The 18,953-nt window shown below is 52.6% G+C and overlaps 1 protein-coding gene across 4 annotated transcripts in view; it reads left to right on the top strand.

Annotated features, from left to right (window-relative positions):
* Rgs12 (regulator of G protein signaling 12) overlaps positions 1–18,953 on the top strand; it is a 115,251-nt gene that overhangs the window by 53,499 nt on the left and 42,799 nt on the right. For 3 of the 4 annotated variants that reach the window (XM_046423449.1, XM_046423450.2, XM_058572448.1), the window contains exon 4: positions 18,435–18,456. In XM_046423449.1, the coding sequence (XP_046279405.1) occupies positions 18,435–18,456 (22 nt within the window). Of the gene's footprint in view, positions 1–8,469; positions 8,901–18,434; positions 18,457–18,953 lie in introns of those variants that run through there. The other variant, XM_046423452.2, reaches the window with a different exon arrangement.

Raw genomic sequence — 18,953 nt, 5'->3', positions numbered from 1 at the left:
GAAAAAAAGAGAGAAACAAACCTATACTGAGATTTCATCTCACTTCAGTCAGAATGGCAATTATCAAGAATACAAGTAACAATAAGTGTTGGTGAGGATGTGGGGAAAAGGGTACAATCATACATTGTTGGTGGGACTGAAAATTGGAGCAACCACTCTGGAAAGCAGTGTGAAGATTCCTCAGGAAACCTGCAATGGAACCACCATTTGACCCAGCTATCCCACTCCTTGGCATACACCTGAAGGATTTAAAGTCAGCATACTGTAGTGACACAGCCACATCAATGTTTACAGCAGCTCAATTCACAATAGCTAAGCTATGGAACCAACTTAGGTGCCCTTCAACAGATGAATGAATAAAGAAAATCTGGTATATATACATAATGGAATATTACTCAGCTATAAAGAAGAATTTTGAGTTTATGGCATTTGCCAGAAAATGGATGGAACTGGAGACTATCATGCTAAGTGAAATAAGCCAATCCCAAAAAACCAAAGGCCAAATGTTCTCTCTGATATGCAGATGATAATATGCAATAAGGGTGGGCAGCAGGGAAGAATAGAAGTTCAAGGAGAAGACAAAGGGGAATGAAGGGAAGGGGGTGGGATAGGAAAGACAGTAGAATGAATCGGATGTACTTTATGTTCATATGTAAATACACAACCAGCCGAACTCCCCGTCAGGTTCAGCCACAGGAATGGGAAGTCATGCTTCATGGATGTATAATCTGAGTACATTCTGCTGTCATGTATATCTAAAATGAACAAATTTAAAAAAATTATAAAACCAAAGAAACAAATGTCCCTGCTGTCAATTCAAGATTTTGGGGGGACCTTCATACTGTTTCTACCGAGGTTCTGCCATTTGCATTCCCTCCTGCAGTGCATGAGGTTCTGCCAGGTCACATCTTGGCTGATGCCTGTCATTTCCTTCTGTTTGCTAGTTGCCACCTGCATGGGTGTGGGGTGGCCTCTTGTTGTATTTTCCTAATGACTAATAATGTTGGGTGTCTTTCCTTGTGGAAAAACAAGGAAAAACTGGCCATTTGAACATCCTCTTTGGAGAAATATTTATTCAAGTCCTTTGCCCACTTTTAATCAGGTTGTGGAAGCTCTCAATATATTTGGGATATTAATCCCCTATCACATATATGTTTTGCAATAGTTTTCTCCCTGTCTGTGAATTGCCTTTTTACTCTTTTGGTATTTTTTCTTTTCTTTCTTTTTTTTCACAGTACTGGGGATTGGATGCAGGGCTTCTGTTATGCTAGTCAAATGTTTTATTTTTTGAGGCCAAGGAGGACCAAACTCAGCCTCCTGAGTATCTGGGATTACAGATAAGTGTCACCATGCCCGGCTGATATTATCTTTTGATGTACAAAATTCTTAACTTCTCATGAAGTCACAAGGAAAATTAGAAAACACCTTAGATAAATAAAAATGAAAACACACACACAAACAAACACAACCCACGAAAACTCACAGGACGCAGTGAAGGCAGTACCAGGGGAGAGTCACAGCTGTCCATGGTGACGTCTAGGACCAACCTAAGGAACTGAGGAAGGAGGAGGGAACAAAGCCCTGAGCTAGAAGAAGGAAGGAGACCGTCCAAATGAGCAGAGAAAACAGAAAATCAGTGAAACCAAAAGTTACTTCTTTATAAAGATCAACCAAAGTGACAGATTCTTAACTAAATGAAATAAGGAGAAAAAAGAGAAGACTCAAAATCACTAAAATCAGAAACAAGATGGGGACCTTATTACCATTCTATGGAAACAAAAAGAATTATAATACAAGAATAAGAAGGGAGTGCTGTAAGCAGCTGCGCCATGCTGCATGGAATTGTTCCAAGTGCAGCCTCAGCCCAGGCGGGGGCCCCCGAGAAGTGGGTCTGATCAGATGCAGGGCTCACGAGGGCCCGGGAGAGACGGCCCTGCCCAGGACGTGCTGGCAGATACCGCCCTGCGCCTGCACGAGGCTCCCTGCTCCTGCACTGAGCTGGAGCCGGGAGGAGCAAACGGGGGCTGGGCTCCAGGCTGTGGTGGCACAGCAGCAGTGCTCTGCTGCCCCGGGAGCAATGCGGGTACGTGTACATGTGCGTGTGCGTGTACATGTGCATGTGCGTGTGTGCGTGTACATGTGCGTGTGCGTGCGTGTGCGTGCGTGCATTTCCCTGGGCCGTCCTGAGCAGCACTGCTGCAGGGGTCTTTGGCACCGCTGGCTCCCTTCCTCTTCCCACCTGCTCCTATATGGTGTGAGGGGTTGTGCACCTGGGCTGCACCACTTAGCGGGGAAAGAGAGGCCAGTGTTGTTATCCTGCCCTTGCCCTCGTCAGGGCGCAGCCACTGCTCTAAAGAGAACAGTTTGAGAGATTTTTTGCTAAGATCAGCTTCAGGGTTTCTGTTCCTTTGAACTCTGCTTTGAGGCTCAGCCTCTGGAGCCCAAAGTCTTGCTGTGTGTAGCCTCCTGGTCAGTGGCCTCCCAAGGCTGGAGGCAGCTCGCTGACCAGTGAGAAGCATGAGGGCACGACAGTGTGACAGCCCGGAGCTGGGGCTGGGGCTCAGCTTTACAGCGCTCACCTAGCACTTGCGAGGCCCTGGGTTCTATCCTCAGCACCACATGAAAAAAATAAATAAATGAAATAAATGGCAGTGTGGCAGCACATGTCCTGCAGTGGGAGCATCTCCCTGGGACACCAGCCTGTGGCTGTGACCTTGGCTGTTGGGGAGCCCCAACTTTGACTCTGGTGGGCTCTGTGACCAAGAGGTAGGAAATGGGTAAAGTCGGGGTGTTCTCCTTGAGTGCTGGGGCCACCAGCAGTCTCCAGGATGCAGCCCTTACGTCGTGTGCCTTCTGGAACCTATAGAAAGGCTGAGGAGCAGATGTAGGAAGACCTCCACCCTGAGGACAGCGCCACCCACAAGTGCCACTGAGTTGTAGAGGCAAGGGTGGAGACGTCTCTCCAGGTGAAGTCTGGGTCACAGCAAACTGTGCACTGGAGCACTCTGGAGGCCGAGGAGGACCAAACCCCAGCAGTGGCTGTGGGTCCCCTGAGAGGCCATTTGTTCCTCTTCAGGCCCTAACAGTTGGTCAGGCTTGGCAGGAACCATCCCGAGAAGGCTGATGGTGGCTCTGAGGGAGCTAAGTGCTGGCCCCGGCCAGGATGGGGGGGAGGGAGAACGTGAGGAGCTCTGCCCGTGAGGCCTGAGCAGGCCTGAGGGCTTGGGGACAGTGATGCAGCCTGGGGTCAGCAGGAAGAGGGCCCAGGCCATCCCCACAAGGGCTGGGACAGGCCCGGGGTCTCCAACTCCCCTGACCATATTGCCCATGGTTTGAAATGTGACATTCTTAGGTGCTGCCAAGCGCTAATAATTGTGGTTCTGTGAACTCAGCACTGGTCATACTCAGCCCCATAGCTGTCCCGTCACTCTCTGAGGCCTGGCTCTTCTCAGGGTCTCTTGGGCTCGTGATCCCATTTGTGGTGGTGGTAGAGGGTGCGAGCCGTGTCTGAGGGCAGCCTGTTGTTGATGAAAGAAACTCCTGCAGGGTCGGTTGGGGTCTTGCCTTACACAGTGGGAAACTGAGGCAAGGTGCCTGTCTGAGCACCGAATCCAAGGCCGTGCGGTGTGGGGGTGGCAGACGAGAAGCAGCCACAGCCAGGCTGGTCCTGCTGCCCTCCCAGGACTCCCCAGTGCCTTCTAACCTCCTGGCATTTCATGCTGTTCCTGGGCATGGCAGCGACGCAACGCTCGGCCCAGCTGAGGTCCTGGGCTCAGCGGATTTGCTCCCCAGCAGTGTGTAATGGACAAACAGACCTCACAGGAACAGGCCGGCGGTAGCAGTGGGGAAAGAGCAAGGCACAGCGGGGAGGCAGCGCCAGCTGCTCTGGGCCGTGGGTCACACCCAGCCCTCTGCTGAGAGGGAGGCCTCGCAACCAGCCACACTGCCCAGGGAGTGGCCAAGGCAGAGTGTAGGATTGCCCACAGAGCAGAAGGTGTCTCCGTGGCCTTTCCCCCAGGTTTGCTATCCTGGTCTCAGCCCCCGTTGCTTCTGCAGGAGGTGAAGTCGGGGCAGGACCCAGGCCCTCAGCTCCCGACTGCTCTGAACTGTTCAGTAACCAGCCCGGCCCCTCTCTCTGCCTGGTGAGATGTTCCTTTGGCTTAAGACACTACCCACTGGCCAGGCCTACTGTTCTTAGGGGAAGCCCACATCCCGGACCCGATACATTTGAGGCCCCTGCCTCCCATGTCATCTAGCCCTCACTGTCTTGGTCCTTCGTGATCTGAGGAGTTTATGTTCACTTAAAACCATGGCACCCTAGAGCATTGTGCTGGGAGGAGCTGGGTGCCTCTGTGAGTGTGTGTGTGTGTGTGCACATGTAGGTGTGTGTCTGGCGCCAGGTGCTGGGCGGACTGGCAGTGGCGGGCAATGGGCAGCAGGGGGCGCCCAGGCCTTGCGCATGCCTTGGTCAGAACTTGTCTAGGTGCTGGCTCCAGGTGTCAGGAGCAAGGGAGAAGCTGGAGGTAGAGAGGGGGAGAGGGAGGAGTGAGCACAGGTCCCAAGTGGACTGCCCTTGTCTGCTCTTCCTGCCCAGCAGCCAGAAGCCCGAGCACAAAGCGGACAGAACCCTGGACGAGGCCCAGGAGGCCATGTGAGACTGCGGTGGCTTTCCTACCCGCTGGCTGCTCTGGTTCCTTCTGTCCCTGTACCCTGTTCACCTCTGGGGCTCTGGGCAATTAGCAGCCCATTCTCCAGGGGTGAATCTGCACAGACATTTCAAAATGAGCTCTTCTTTGCTTGTTTCTTGAATTTATACTTTGCTATTTCCAGGAGAATTAACTTAGAAGTTACATACAGTCTACGTTTTACAGGGGAGATTAACTTAATTTTCTTTAGTCTGGCTAGCCTAGAGGCATGCAGTAGGATTTCTCATTGCTTTGAGTGTTTTCTCATTCAGTGACTCTTTGCTGGGCATCTACTAAGTGCCAGGTATTGTTCTGGATCTGGGACACAGCAGTGAGCAGAACACGTGGGACCCCTGCCTTGTGGGCCTCCTGGTCAGGTTGTTGAAAGCGGGAGGTGGAGGTACAGGCTTCTGAGCAGCATCAGGCTGGGTGAGTGATGGGGTGGCCTCCATCCTGCTGGGCTGCCCCTGGGGAGGGGAGTAGGAGGTTTGTATCACCAGCCGTGCGGATGGTGAGGGGTCAGACTGACTTATTTCTTGCCATTTTTCCAGTTGGTGACACTCAGATGAGGGATGGAAGGTGGGACATTGGGGAAATTTGGGGACCACAACAGCCATAGAGGGTCACAGCCCAGGCCCTTGGCTGAACTGCTGGAGGCTTCCTGGGGTAAGAGCAAAAGGGGTCCAGGACCTGCACTTGCAGACAGTGCTTCCTGAGCCTCTTCTGCTCCCGTCCTCATCAGCCTCCTGTAGTCCAGGCCCCTCCTCCACTTTCCAAGCTCGGGGCACGTCTTGGGCACAGCTGAGTGTGTTGAGGTCTGACCGTCCGTCTCACAGGAGATGAGCCTGTGTCTGGGGCCACCTGTATGTCCCTGTATCTGCTGCTTTCTGGGCTCATCACCCCGCTCTTTTTTGCAGCATGGGAGTTTAAATCCAGAGGTGCTTCACCCCTGAGCTACATCCCAGCCCTTTGGAGATAGGGCCTGCCTAAGTTGCTGAGGCTGGCCTCAGACGTGTGATCTTCCTGCCTCAGCCTCGGCAGTTGCTGGGATGCGGGCAGCTCTTCGTCCCTGTTGGTTTAGATCTCTTGAGTAGAGCCTGTGCTCCTGCTCCCTGTGGTCCCCCTGTGCCCGGGAGTGGGTGAAGGAGCCAGGAATCCCAGTGAGGCTAGGGCACTAAGGGGACAGGCCCTGTGTCCAAGGTTGGGGTGGGGTGGGGGAGGCAGGGGAACACTACAAGGTGTCCAGAATCCAGGAGGTGCTCCTTGGCAGGCCTAGAGGCCCCGTGCTCACAGGAGCCCTTGTCTTCACCAGAACTTTTGGCTGGCCAGGCCTCCTGCTGGCCCTGGACACTTCTTGTGGGTTCTCACTTCTGCTGCTCACCCCTTCCCACTTGTGATGCTGTCGCTTCCCCCATCCCTGTGGTTGTGGCTTCACCCTGGGCCCAGAGCTTTTCCTACCCCCCATTCCCTAGAGCCTGCACTGGATTTCCCTGCCCAGGACAGTCCCTGCCTGGGGGAAGGCATGGGCATAAACAACTTCTAGCCATCTGGGTGCTAGTGAGTGCTTCCTCTGCTGCGTGTGTTCTAGGTGCTGTGGAGGGGCGGGTGCTGGACCCACGCGTGCTGGCTGGGTCTGCCATATGGCGGCTTTGACTCCTTGGCCTCCAGGTAGCTGTGTAGGAGGCAGCAGGCTGAGCCGAGGGCGAGAATGACTCATGCTTTCTGGCTGGTGCCTGGCCCGCTTTCTGTGAACCTCTCCCCGTCTTGTCGAGGCCCATCGCTGCCACCTCCTAGGGTTCTGTGCTGGAACCACACTTGGTTTGGGTCTGTGCGGGGCTGTTCGGGGCTCCCGGGGCTCAGGGTCTGAAGCCAACCCAGAAAAACACACCATCCCCACATTGGGGCAGGAGGGAGGCAGGCTGTCTGCTATCAGCTGCTCCTGGGCTTGGTTTCCAGCAGGCTGCTACTCTAAATAAGCAGGATGGCTTGGGGCTGCGGGTGTCACCTCCCTCTTTCCTAAGACTGTCCTCACCCGGAAGAGGAGGGGGAGGGTAGTCTCATAGGGCAGCTGGGGAGGAAAGGAGAGGGACTTAATCCTGAGGGACCCAGGCTGTCCGAGGGCAAAGACTGAATCACGTTTCTTGCTTTTTAGCCCTTGGTCAAACCTGCTGGGACACAGGTTCTTCTGTCTGGCATGATTGAAATGAGTTAAGTTTGGCACTCAAGTGATCCTCTGGGAGGCTTGCTCCTGAGGCCCTAGCTGAAGGTCTCCCTGTTCACACTTGCTGCTCTGGCCTGGGTGGGTGTTGGTCACTGGTGGCTGTCACCAGGGGCTGGTGGGCCTGTGGGGTCAGGATGCTGCTGTCATCTGCTCTGGCCTGCAGGCCCCTATCTCCTCCAGAACTCTATGGCCTCTCAGAAATCAGAGAGGGAGACGCCTGGGACTGGTCGCAGGTCCAGCTGACCCCCATGAGGACCAACCGTTGCCGTTGCAGACCCGCAGCTTGCTTCATCTGTGTGTGTGTGCGTGTGCGTGTGTGCAGGCGTGTGTGTATGCTCCTGTGTGCACTGGGCAGGGAGCTGCAGGGGCTCATGGAAGGGAGGATCTGACAGGAGCCCGCCAAACCCCTCAGGCTTGGCCAGAGGCCCTCGTGCATGGATTCAGCAGGGGATATCCCAGCCTTGGGCCTCCTGTCGGGGTGGGCCGCAGTGTGGGGGGTTTACAGTATGAACTGGCTTTCACAACTTGTGCACTGGGCAGGGAGGTGACATTGTCCAAGGGCCTGGGAACTGTGTGTGGCGAGGCTTTCGCCACCTGACTGCTTTGTGTGACACAGGCCCTCTGGCTCGTGGTGCTTACCTGTGAGGCCCTGCCAGGGAAGAGAGCTCCAGGCCACTCCAGCTGGTGGGCTGGTGACAGCAGAGGTGGTGCCCCCTATAAGAAGGGAGCAGCTCTGCAGAGGGAGAGGTGAACCATTTGGGCCATTTCTGCCCCGTGGCTACATGGGGTCTGGCAGAGGGGAACACTGGCTGTGGAAGCTGGCTCCTGGCCTGTCCTCTGTGAGCCCTAGGCCTGCCCTGCCCTCTCCCCTCTCCTCCTGTGCTCAGTGAATGCGCCTGCTGCTCCCCTGTCGCTGTAGCTCTCCTGGAGAGCTGTCTGTCAGGGGCGGTTTGAGCTGACACCTCTTCGGGTCTGTGATGGTCACCCTGGCAGGCAGCTGCTGCAGGTTTCTACATGGAATGGTGCGCACCGTGATGTGGATTCGGCTCCCTAAATGCTCGTGCTGGGATTGAGCTTTTCTCTCATGGCAAAGCTCAGGTGTGGTGAGGTAGGTGCAGGGTGCACCTGGCTGGTAGCCTGACCTAAATTCAAGGCCCTGTCCCAGCCCATAGGCTAGTGGCACTGCCTTGCCACTCCTTAGGGTGCACCACGGAACAGTCTGGGATTGGGGGATTCCTAGAGCCTGTCCCGGCCAGACCCTCAGGCCCTGCGTGGAGAGGTGTTGGCAGTAAGGAGGCTCTTGGCGCGAGCACCTCCCCTGGAGTCCCGGGAGAACAGGGATTTGCAGGACACCCAGGTGCTAGAAGCAGTGCTCTTTCTGTGCTCCTTCCTTCTTCAAGCTAGGGTCCATCACAGCTCTTAGTTGTTGAGCTGTGTGGGAGGCGGACAGTGCAGCTGGTTGCTCTAGGTGGCGTGGAGGTTCTCAGGAATGTGCTGGGTTCCATTGGCCGCCACTGAGGAAGCGGGTGCACAAGGAACAGGCTCATAATAGAATTGGTGGCAATGGTAATTAAGGTTGCAAGCCGCACTGCGCTGCTAAAAAAACAAATTCTCTGCAGCTGTTGTGCTGACTGAGAAAATACCCCTATCGGCCAAAGTGCTATTCTTCTGATTTGGTAGAGGAAATACTTTAAAAATGATCTCACAGCGTGATTTATATAAACGGCCTTTTCTCTATGCATGAGACAATTGAGATAGCGTCTGAGTCCTTGCAGACCACAGCTTCCTCCGGGTCCCGTTGCCATGGGTTACGGAGGGAGCACATGGAACTTCAGCAGAGACGTCTGAACTTTACTGACATGCACAGGCATGCTGCCGTGTCCAGGGGTGTATTTTAGATCCGGGTGCCTGACTCGCTGCGGAAGTTTTCTTGTCTTGCAATGAATTTGGAAAAGGGGTTGTCACATGAAGCGGACATTTCTACTGACCAGCAGGTAAGATTTTCCAGCTGTTTCTTGCCATTTAAACAGGATTGTGGTAAGAAAGCTTGGCATCCTGGTTCTGCTTTATTTCAGCCTGTTTTGTGAACAGTAGCTGTGGAATTTCCAAGTGACTTCAAGTACAAATTTGCAACTGCTGTTCTCGGGTCTGCAGGTCTGCATTGTGGAGCTTGGAGAGAGCACTGTGGAGTTCATGCAGGGCTGTAGGTCCCTGGCCAGAGCTAGGTGCTCAGTGGGGTCCAGCCTCAAGCCCTGGAGCCCAGCTGCCAGTGCTCTATCAGCCTGCAGAGTGTCAGTGTCTCTTTCCCTCTAACAGATTTGAAAGATGTGAGCGAATTAATTTTGTTGAAATGTTAAATTCCTAAATAAATACATGAAAGTCATCGTACTCTTTAAGTTACTACTTTGTAGCTTATGTTTTTAAGGCGTTGAGTGCTGCATGCCATACATTCGTTACTACCAGCACGCTTATTTAACGATTGATTAGCATATGCTCTTATGAAGTTGAATGTGGTATAAAGTGTTTTATAAGGCTTGAGAGCAAATAAAAAAGTAAGAAGAGTAATTTCATATAGGGCTGGGATGTGGCTCAGTGGTAGAGTGTTTGCCTCGCATGTGTGAGGCACTGGGTTTGACCCTTAGCGCCACATAAAAATAAACAAGTAAAATAAAGAGGCATTCTGCCATCTCAACTACAAAAAAAATTAAAGAATTTTTAAAAAAAATTCATGTATAGAAGGTTCTCACCAACACTGGGTACCAATTTTAAATTCCTTTTTTGGGAATTGCTTAATCTTGATATTTTCCCCTAACATCTGATTCAGGTCTTCTGCAGAGATATGAAAGAGAAACTCCTAGTTCAAAAGTGACCCATGTGGGTGTCGGGTGTAGGGAAATGAACTGGCCCCCTCCCTGTAGGTGGGGAGTGGATCTACCAGACAGGGTGTGGGTCAGCCGGTGACAGTACATGGGCTCCTGTGGGCTCTGACTGCCTGTACCAGCCAAGCTGCCTTCCAGACTGGTCCTTGGGCAGGAAGTGGGTGAGTTCCCTTTCACACTGAGTGAGAAAATGAGGCTTGGAGTTGACCATCCTTACTGGACCAGCTAACCAGTGAGCTGTTTGTACAAATGTAGGTAGAACTTTCGTTTCAATACTACATTAAGGCAAGTTTTATACAATTTTGTTATTTATTTCTAGTTAAAAAAAATAGCCACTGAAAATCTGCCTTTGTATTTGCCTATGTAAATGATTTGGACTGCCTTTTAAAATTTTCACAAATGCTTAAACCAGCAAATGAGCCAGTTGTTCATGTGAGCGTGTGAAAATATGGCTGCTAAGGTCCAGGTTTAAGCAGCAGACAGTGGCTCCCTGCTGTGTTGCTTTCCTGGGTGGCTGACATGGCTCTGCCTGCCTGACCTGGTGGTAGGGAAGGGGCCAGGTCATCCACTGCACTGGCTCTTTGGTTCTTGAGCGACCACAGGTGCAGGGAAGTAAGGTGGAAGGGACTGTTGAAAGCAGCTCCTGATGGCCGTTCTGTGGTCCTAGGTGAGTTTCTCCTCCCTCCTTGCCTCAGGGGGCTCATCTTTGAAGCTGGGGCCAGGTCTGCTGGTCAGACTCACTGGCCGCGGCTTCCCACCTTGTGTAGATTGAAGACATTCATGCCTCTTTAGAAGAGAGGAAGCCATCATGATTAGCTGCCAGTCTTGGCCTCTGCAAAGGACTACTGGAGGGGACATTAATACCCACGGCCCAAGAGAAATCTGAATTGTCACAAGAAAGCCCCCGATTTCGCCTGCACTGAAACTGCCCAGCAGTCCCCCCGCTGTGGCCAGCTGTCCAGGAGTGGTAGAGCTCCAGGCCCAGCGTTGAGTGGGCTGAGGCAGGCACAGCCCCGGGGGAACTCCCAGCCTGTCCTCCTCTGCTCTCACCCGGGACTGGTGGTGGGTGGGTGGTGCTAGGCCTGGTTTGGTAGTGCCCCAAATTGTCCTTCTCCTCACTCATGAAGTACAAGCCCCGCAGTATTGGATGCTGGGTAGAGGTTGGTTTTCAAGGCTGTCTCGGTGTTTGAGGCATATCAGGTATAATATTGGAGTGTCTTGACTTTTGTTGGCTTGGGGAGGTACCTTGGAGTGGCTAGAGTGTCAGGAAAAGAACTTTCTAGGGTCCAAAGAGTTTTTTCCCCCTTTATGCATTGGGTTTTGTAATAGTTTGAAAATAGAAAGGGGTCATGTTGTGGAAGAGAAGCCGACTGTTCTTTTCTAGGCGGCGTCTTGGAGTCTTGTCTCCTCAGGCAGGTGGACAGGACTGTGGAGGTAGCCATGCCAGGGCTCCACCTGGAGATGGGGCTGCTGAGTCCCCTGGGGCAGCCATGGCCATGCTCAGCACACAGAAAGAGAGCTTTGAGGCCTGGGGAAGGTGGATGGCTGGCATTGGAAGGGGTGGGCCGTGCTGGAGCCTGGGGAAGTGAAAAGGTAGTAAGGAAGGTGGAAGGTGGCCTAGAGAAGTGGGCATTTCAGATGTCTGCATGAGGGGCTGAGAATGGCAGCCATCGCTGGGTGGCATGGAATGGTGTCGTGCCCCTGGTGGGACGTGAGAGGAGCGGAGCAGGTGCCCTTCAGGGGACTGTCGCGACGTCTTTTTGCATTTGACTGAATATCTCTTCTTTAGCCCAGAGTTAGCCGACTCCTCCCATGGCTTTGTCACCACTGCCTCTCCCATGTGCTGTCCTGCTGCAGCTGCTGTGGCCTAGAGCTGTGGGACTGACCGTGCTGAGCTGAGGCCAGAGCACCGGGACTGAGGGTGCAGTTGGCCCCAGTGTCTGTGTCCTTGCCTGGGGGGTGCAGCCCCCCATGCATCTGTTGCCCCAACTCTACCTGTCTGTTGTCAGAACAGTTTGTCCCTAGTCTCTGTTGACCCTGAAACCAGGTCACCTGTCACTGCTCCTCCTCAGCTTCTGCAGTGGGCACCCTTGCCCTGGACCCTAGACCTGTCCATCTCCACTTGGACATCCCAAAGTCTGGACTCGTGTCTGGACCTCAGTTTGATTCCTCCCCCATCTCCGAAGAGGGCAGAGCTGGTCCTTTGGCATTGGCCCAAACTCTAACAGTTCCCGTCAGCAGACTGTGGATTTGACCTTCAAAATCTACCCCACATTTACACTTTCTCAGCGCTTCGCACCAGCCTCGCCCACACTCTGAGTGCCCATCTTGCACCCAGAGACCACACTTCTCAACGGCCGCCTTCCCTGCCTCCCCAGCTCCTGTTGGTGGGGCTGCCCCTGCTGGGCTCCAGTGTTGGCCATTTGAGCCTAGAGTCTCAAGAAGGCCCTGTGTGGAGCTCGCTGGTGCTCAAGGCGCTTTGTGTGTGAGGGAAGCTTTCCCCCTTGGGTTCCTCACATACTGCCCATCTCTGTGCGTGGAGGCCACACTTGACCTGCACCTCACAACCTCCAGAACACTGGGTCAATCCTGGACCCAGCCAGAGTTGCTGGGAAGGGGTCAGAGGACTGCCTAATGGGAGGGAGGCTCAACTCCTGCCTAACTGTCCTGGAAGGTTGGCATAGGTGCTGGATCCTGGGCCTGGCCCTGGACCCTACCCTCAGGGGTGCAGCCTCAAACCATAGGCACCAGCAAGGGCAAGGAATGCCATTTGCACAGAAGGGCTGCTTCCTGCACAGACGCTGTAGGTGTCTGGTCTCCACAGCTCTGCCGTGGGAGTGCAGCCTTGTGCTGGGACCTCGTGCAAATGTCCTGAGGCCCTGCTGCAGCTCTCCTCCCCTCCCTCTGCTGATTCTCATCTTTGTACTGGGTAAGCCGTCAGGTAAAAGGACTGTGCATTCTTTGTTTCAACTAAGAATTGTTGTCAAGTGAACAGCACTTCAAAGCCAAAATGTTACAATGAATACCAAGCCTTCTTGTGGCACGTGTCACCATGTCAGTGTCCTTTGGATTTTTGAAAGTTTCACAGTGAATTAGCTGAGGCTTCACCAAGGGCAAGAGAGGAATATTTGATGTCATGTTCTTAGAAAGATGCTGTCATTGTGGGGTTTGCCGTGATTTTAGTTTCTTCTGATGTTCCTGAAGGGTGAATGCTCTGGGGGATGTGCATGCGCGCACACACACACACACACACACACACACGCTTTTCCCTTCCCTGACTGCCATGGTGGCCAGGCCACGCTGGCCACTGCAGCGCGGACTCCACCTTCACACCTCTGTCTCATGCTAACGTTTGTCACTGGGTGGCCCTAAACAGAAGTTGGTGTCTCTGGGATCACAGAGTTCTTTCTTTCTTCATTTTATCTTTTTATTCTAATTTGTTATATATGACAGCAGAATGCATCACAATTCATATTATACATATAGAGCACAATTTTTCATATCTCTGGTTGTAGCCAAAGTATATTCACACCATTCGGGTCTTCATACATGTACGTAGGGAAATGTTGTCCATCACAAAAACTGACAAACCCTTAGCCATGCTAACAAAGAAGAGAAAACTCAAATTTCTAACATATGTGACGAAAAAGGAAATATCACAACAGACATTACAGAAATATAGAAGATAATTAGAAATTATTTTGAAAACTTGTGCTCCAATAAAATAGATAATATCAAAGACATCAACAAATTTCTAGAGTCATATGATTTGGCCAGATTGAATCAGGAGGATACACACAATTTAAACAGATCAATTTCAAGCAATGAAATAGAAGACTCCATCAGAAGCCTACCAACTAAGAAAAGCCCAGAACCCGATGAGTTCTATAAGACCTTTAAAGAAGAACTAATACCTATACTCTTCAAATTATTTCTTGAAATAGGAAAAGAGGGAGCACTTCCAAACTCGTTCTATGAGGCCAATATCACCCTGATACCAAAACCAGGCAAAGACACATCAAAGAAAGAAAACTTCAGACCAACATCTCTAATGAACATAGATACAGAAATTCTCAATAAAATTCTGGCAAATTGCATACAAAAACATATCAAAAAGTTCGTGCACCACAAGCAAGTGTCGTTCATCCCAAGGATGCAAGGTTGTTGTTCAACATAAGGAATTGAGTAAATGTAATTCATCACATCAATAGACTTAAAGATAAGAATCATATGATCATCTCAACAGATGCAGAAAAAGCATTCGACAAAATACAGCACTGCTTCTTGTTCCTAACACTAGAAAACCTAGGGGTGACAGAGCTCTTACTGTGAACTTTCAGGCTTGAGCCTGGACATGTGCCTCCTCCCGCTTCTTCCTTACCAACCTGTTCTCCAGTTGTGTCTTTGCTTGCTTATTAAAAGAGAATGTGTGTGTGTGTGTGCGTGCGCGCGTGTGCCACGTGCAAGTGTGGGGTGAGAACAGGAAGAGAGCGGGCGGTGACTGCATTGTGGGCTGAAGACCCCAAGTGTCCTGGTGCCAGGTCAGCCACACGGTGCAGCCCTCTGTCCAGGCTCCTGTGAGGTCTGTGGAGTGGCCCTTCCTGGATACCACCGCTAAGCAACACCAGAACTGCTCTGCGGGGACAGTCGTCATGTTAGTGGTGGGGACTTCCCCAGGTGACCAGGCGTGGCTAGAGGGTAGTAAGGAAGGCTTTCCAGGGGACATCAGTGGAGCTGAGTCCAGGTGGCAAGCTTGCCAGGCCAGGGTGCTCCATGCTGAGGTAGGGGAGATGCAGGCTACAGAGAGGGTTGGGTCCTTCCCTGCAGTGGCCATCAGAGTCCTTGGACACCACCCATGATGGGAGTCACGCACCTTGTAGGACAGGTGCACCTGACGTACACACAGATGTGCAGCTTGGAAACAGGGTTCCAGAAACAGCCCAGACCCTGGGATGTCCCTTGTGTTTTCCTTCTGTTATTTGATTATTTGATATGCTGCTCAAGACCCTTCACACCAATGGGATGGCTCTTAGAGAAGTGTAGTTGGAGCTGAAGACCGTGTGCTCAGGGAGCCAGGAGCAGGCCCTGTGTAGAGTGGGTGCTCAGAGGGCAGGAAGGGTGCTTCCTAGCAGCTGTAGGCACAGGCAGACCCCTCCTCAGAGGGCCCCCCAGAAGCCAGCAAGGAATTACTTTGACTGTAAATGGTGAAGGGTTAAAAAGTCGCGCACAGTGACACACACCTAAAATCTCAGAGGCTTGGGAGGCCAAGGCAGGAGGATCGTGAGTTCAAAGCCAGCCTTAGCAATTTAGCAAGGAACTAAGCAACTCAGTGAGATTCTGTCTCTAAATAAAATATAAAAAAGGACTGTAGATGTGGCTCAGTGGTTAAGCGCCCTGGGTTCAATCCCCAGAACCCCTGTGCTGAGCACAGGTGGGACGGTGCCCCCTATGCGGGTACCTGTGCTCACCACCATCTCAAGAGACAAGTGTTCCAGAATCCGTATTTTAAGGAGTTGTGTTGAACTTCAGCAAGTCCTACTTATTCTTTTGAATGTGCTTTGGAAACTCTGGGACTCCCTGAATCTCTGCCACTCTGTATTATGTCCCCTGCCAGCTAGGCCCAGGGAATCTGGTCAACATTTGCCGTGTTGTTGCTGGTGACAGGGGTGGCTTGGGGATGCTGCCTCCTCTTCCCCATTCTACCCTGCTCTCAGCACTTGCTCCCTGCGCAGTGCTGTCTCCTCCCTGAATCTCAGGTGCCTCCTGCCTGCCCTGTCCCCTCATAGGCACTAAATATTCATCCACATCACTTACCTGCTTCAGATTGCAGCCCCTGAGATGTTTCTTAGCTGCTTTTCCTGTCCTGGTCACAGGTGCTGGCGTTGGGAGCCCCTCAGGGCCACTCTGGCACTTCTCGTGCAGGGACTTGGGTATTGGTTTGTGTGAGGCATAACCTGTCACTTCCAGGTGTGTTCTTATAAATAGAATAAATATTAGACATGAAACAAAGGTAATTAGATTAATGATAATTGTGATTATTTCTTTGCAAATCAACCTCATCAGGAAAAGTTGTCAGCTGTTTCTCTGAAAGTATGTGACCTTGGAGGGGCACAGTGGTCTTGTCCAAGTAATATGGAAATGTGTCCCCATTGATTTTCCAGATGAGCACTTGGTTGATATGTAACCAGGTGCCAGGATCGAGTGGTGATCAGGGAAGTAGGAAGCCAGGAGAAAAGGGCCAGCGCCGGCCAGTGATCCTGTGGCCTGTTCGTAGGCCTTAGGAGCAGTTCCTGCAGAGTCTCTCTCTCTTTCTTCAGGTGCTGAGTGCAGAAATCAGGGTGCTGGGGAAGACTGCCATGGGGTGGGGGATTACCTGTGACCTCTAGTTCTTACTGCCCACAGGCGAGTCCCCAGAACACAGTGTCCACCAGCCCATGGCTCCTTGGAGGTTCGGGCTTGAAAAGTGCTTTTGGAATGTCTACGGGAGCTGGGAGAGGGGAGGAAACACCTCATGGGAGGCAGAGGCAATGGCCCAGAGACTTCCAGTCTCCTGCAAATTGCCAACAAAGCTTAGTGACCCCTGAGCTCTTCTGGGCATCCTTGGCGTTCCCTGAGGGCTCTTCAGGGCTGGCTGCCTGTCCTCTTGGGCTTCCCTGGAACCCAGCTTTGCTACTGCTCCCTCCTGCAGCCTCCCTGGCCTTGGACCTCCTGCTCTGACTTGCTGTGACTGGTTGCCGTCTGTGCTCTGCTACACAAGCTCTGTCCCCTCTCTCTGGGTCCCAACCCTCTGCTGCCACCAGCCTGGGTTTTCCAGCACTATCTTCTGATCCCCTGGCTTGGGCTCCAGCAGCTGCAGCTTTTATCATGAGACTGGCTGCCCTTCAGATCTGCCCCTTGCTTCCCATTTTGGTTGGCTGCTGCTCTCTGTGGTTTCATGGTTATCTAACGTCCGCACAGGTCTCTCAGTGTCTGGGCTCTGCCGCTGCTCTACTGACTCTCCATCGCGGGCTCCCAGGTGCCTACTTCCATGGGCCCGGAGGGCTTTCCTGCCAGAGTGCGTGTGCTTGCTTGCTGCCTGGAGCCGCGTCTCTGCCCGGTTGACACCCCCCAGACTGTGTGTCTGATGCCGAGCTCCCCCCCCCCCCGCCCCCTCCACCTCTGTACTGCGCCCAGCTCCTGTCCTCCCATTAACAAGCATGTTTGTCTCTGCATTGTCTTTTTTCTATAAACCTAAAACCATTTGAAAAAAATAAAGATTACTTTATAAGAAGTGCCTGTGGAACATCACCTTTATCTGTGGCACTGCTTGGAATGCCTCCTGCAGGTTATGCAACCATTGCCAGTGCTACAGCTCTGTCCCCCTCCCGGACCTCTGGTGGACACCACATGCCCATTGCCTGTCAGCACTTTGTTCCCGGCCTCTCCTGGGCCCCCGAGTGCCCTCTGATTCTGGGTGTGTGTGCATGTTTCCTTGCCCTCTCTGTTTAGCCTTCCAGACTCACAGAACCTGGGTTCTGTGGGACACAAGTGGGACAGGAAGTGAACCACCTCCTTATTTGGGAAGTTACATTCTAAGTTTACTTTCCAGTGTTGACAGTGTTTCTAATTGGTTGTGGCAATACACATTTCCTTCTCCTCCCCATGGGCACAGTTTGCTTCTGGTGTCATGCAGGGTTATGCTGTGGTGAGGGGTGGCCCATGGTGGGCATGGGGCATGGTAGGTAGGTTCTCAGACATGTATGTGGGTGCCTGTGAAGCAGGCCACCCCTCAGTGGCCCCACTGCTCACCGAGTGGGCATCTGCTCTTCCTCCATCCTGTGTGACAAGAGGAAAGCTGGAAGTGGACACTGCCATGTGCAGTCAGGGGCCAGGACTCTGTGGGTGAGAGTCGGGTCTTCTGGAGCACCAGCCTCTTCAGATGTGCCTGCCTGCCTGGCCGCCTTCCCTCTGAGAACCACTGGCAGCTTTGTCATTTGAATGTCTGTCCTTCCTGCAGCACCCGAGGGCTGACTTTCCTGCCCTGCTGTCCTTGTTCCTGTCCCTTTAAAGCAGTCTCCTCCTTGCCTCCAGCCTCACAGCTCTCCCATGCCCTCTCCGTGGAGGCTTCTCCCTCCTGCCTGCAATGGCCACTCTCCCACACCCTCTAGGGGGGCAGGGGGGGCAGGACACACCTCCTTCCCAGCCAGCACCTGGGGGTCCCACCTCCTCTGGCCAGGACCTGTCCCACAGGGAGTTGGTCCTCCTGCTGGGCTTGGAGGGGGACAGTGCAGGCAAGCCCCACCCTGCCCAGAGTGGACCTGGAGGCCAGTGGGCACTTGGTGGAGCCTCCTCCATGAGTGTGTTAATTACTGAGCTCCACACCCAAGTGCAAATTGTCGTCATTGCGGCCTTTCCCCAGACTGTGATGTCAGACATGCTGGGATTTGTTCTTTTCAAATGGTAATGACGGTGACTTCCCCCTGCTGGAGTCTGGCTGGGGCGGAGTTGGCTGGGGAGGTGGGAGCCAGGCTTGACTGGCGGAGCCGTTGGGCTGGTCTCCACACCTCTGGGGATAGGCCTCCAGGAGCCAGCCGAGTCTGCGGACATTGCTGTTCCCTGAGTGCTGTCATGCGGCCTCATTAACTCATGTCTCTCTCTCTTTTCTTTCAGTCTGCAACTGTGTCTGATGGTGGTAAGTTACGATTTCTGATGTGTATTTTTATTTTTTAATGAAAATTTTAAATCTCAAAAATGTATTTGCCATTTGATGTGCTTAAGAAAGATGTTTTCTTTACCCTTCCTTGTCCACCTGTGGGAAGCTGTCAGTCCTTGCTGGGGGCCACTTTCAGGTGGCTGTGGCCTGTGTTCCCCGAGTGAGTGGCAGATGGCTGCCCTGGGCTGTGTGGCATCGCATACCTGTATGACAGGTTGAAGCATGCTGTGCTGCTTCCTGGCCATACAACCAGCTGTTGAACCAGCCAGTTAGGATTTCAAAGAGCTTGATGAATTTGAGCAATTCTGGAAATTTGAAGGAGACTCGGTCAGTAAATGCCCTTCTAAGGAGAAGTTTAGTGGATGAACTGAGAGCATGGGTGAAGAATTGAAAACTTGCTTTCTGTCTTGAAGTGGGATTCTTTCACTGGGATTGATGCAAAAAGGAAATAGCCAGAAATGTCTTGTTTCACTTAG

This window comes from Marmota monax, unplaced genomic scaffold, assembly GCF_021218885.2.
Source record: "Marmota monax isolate L192 unplaced genomic scaffold, Marmota_monax_Labrador192_F-V1.1 WCK01_AAM20220418_F8-fsc00009, whole genome shotgun sequence".
In the NCBI taxonomy this organism is placed as follows: Eukaryota; Metazoa; Chordata; class Mammalia; order Rodentia; family Sciuridae; genus Marmota; species Marmota monax.
Note: the sequence above shows the minus strand (reverse complement) of the source record. Positions and strands in the feature narration are given on the sequence as shown.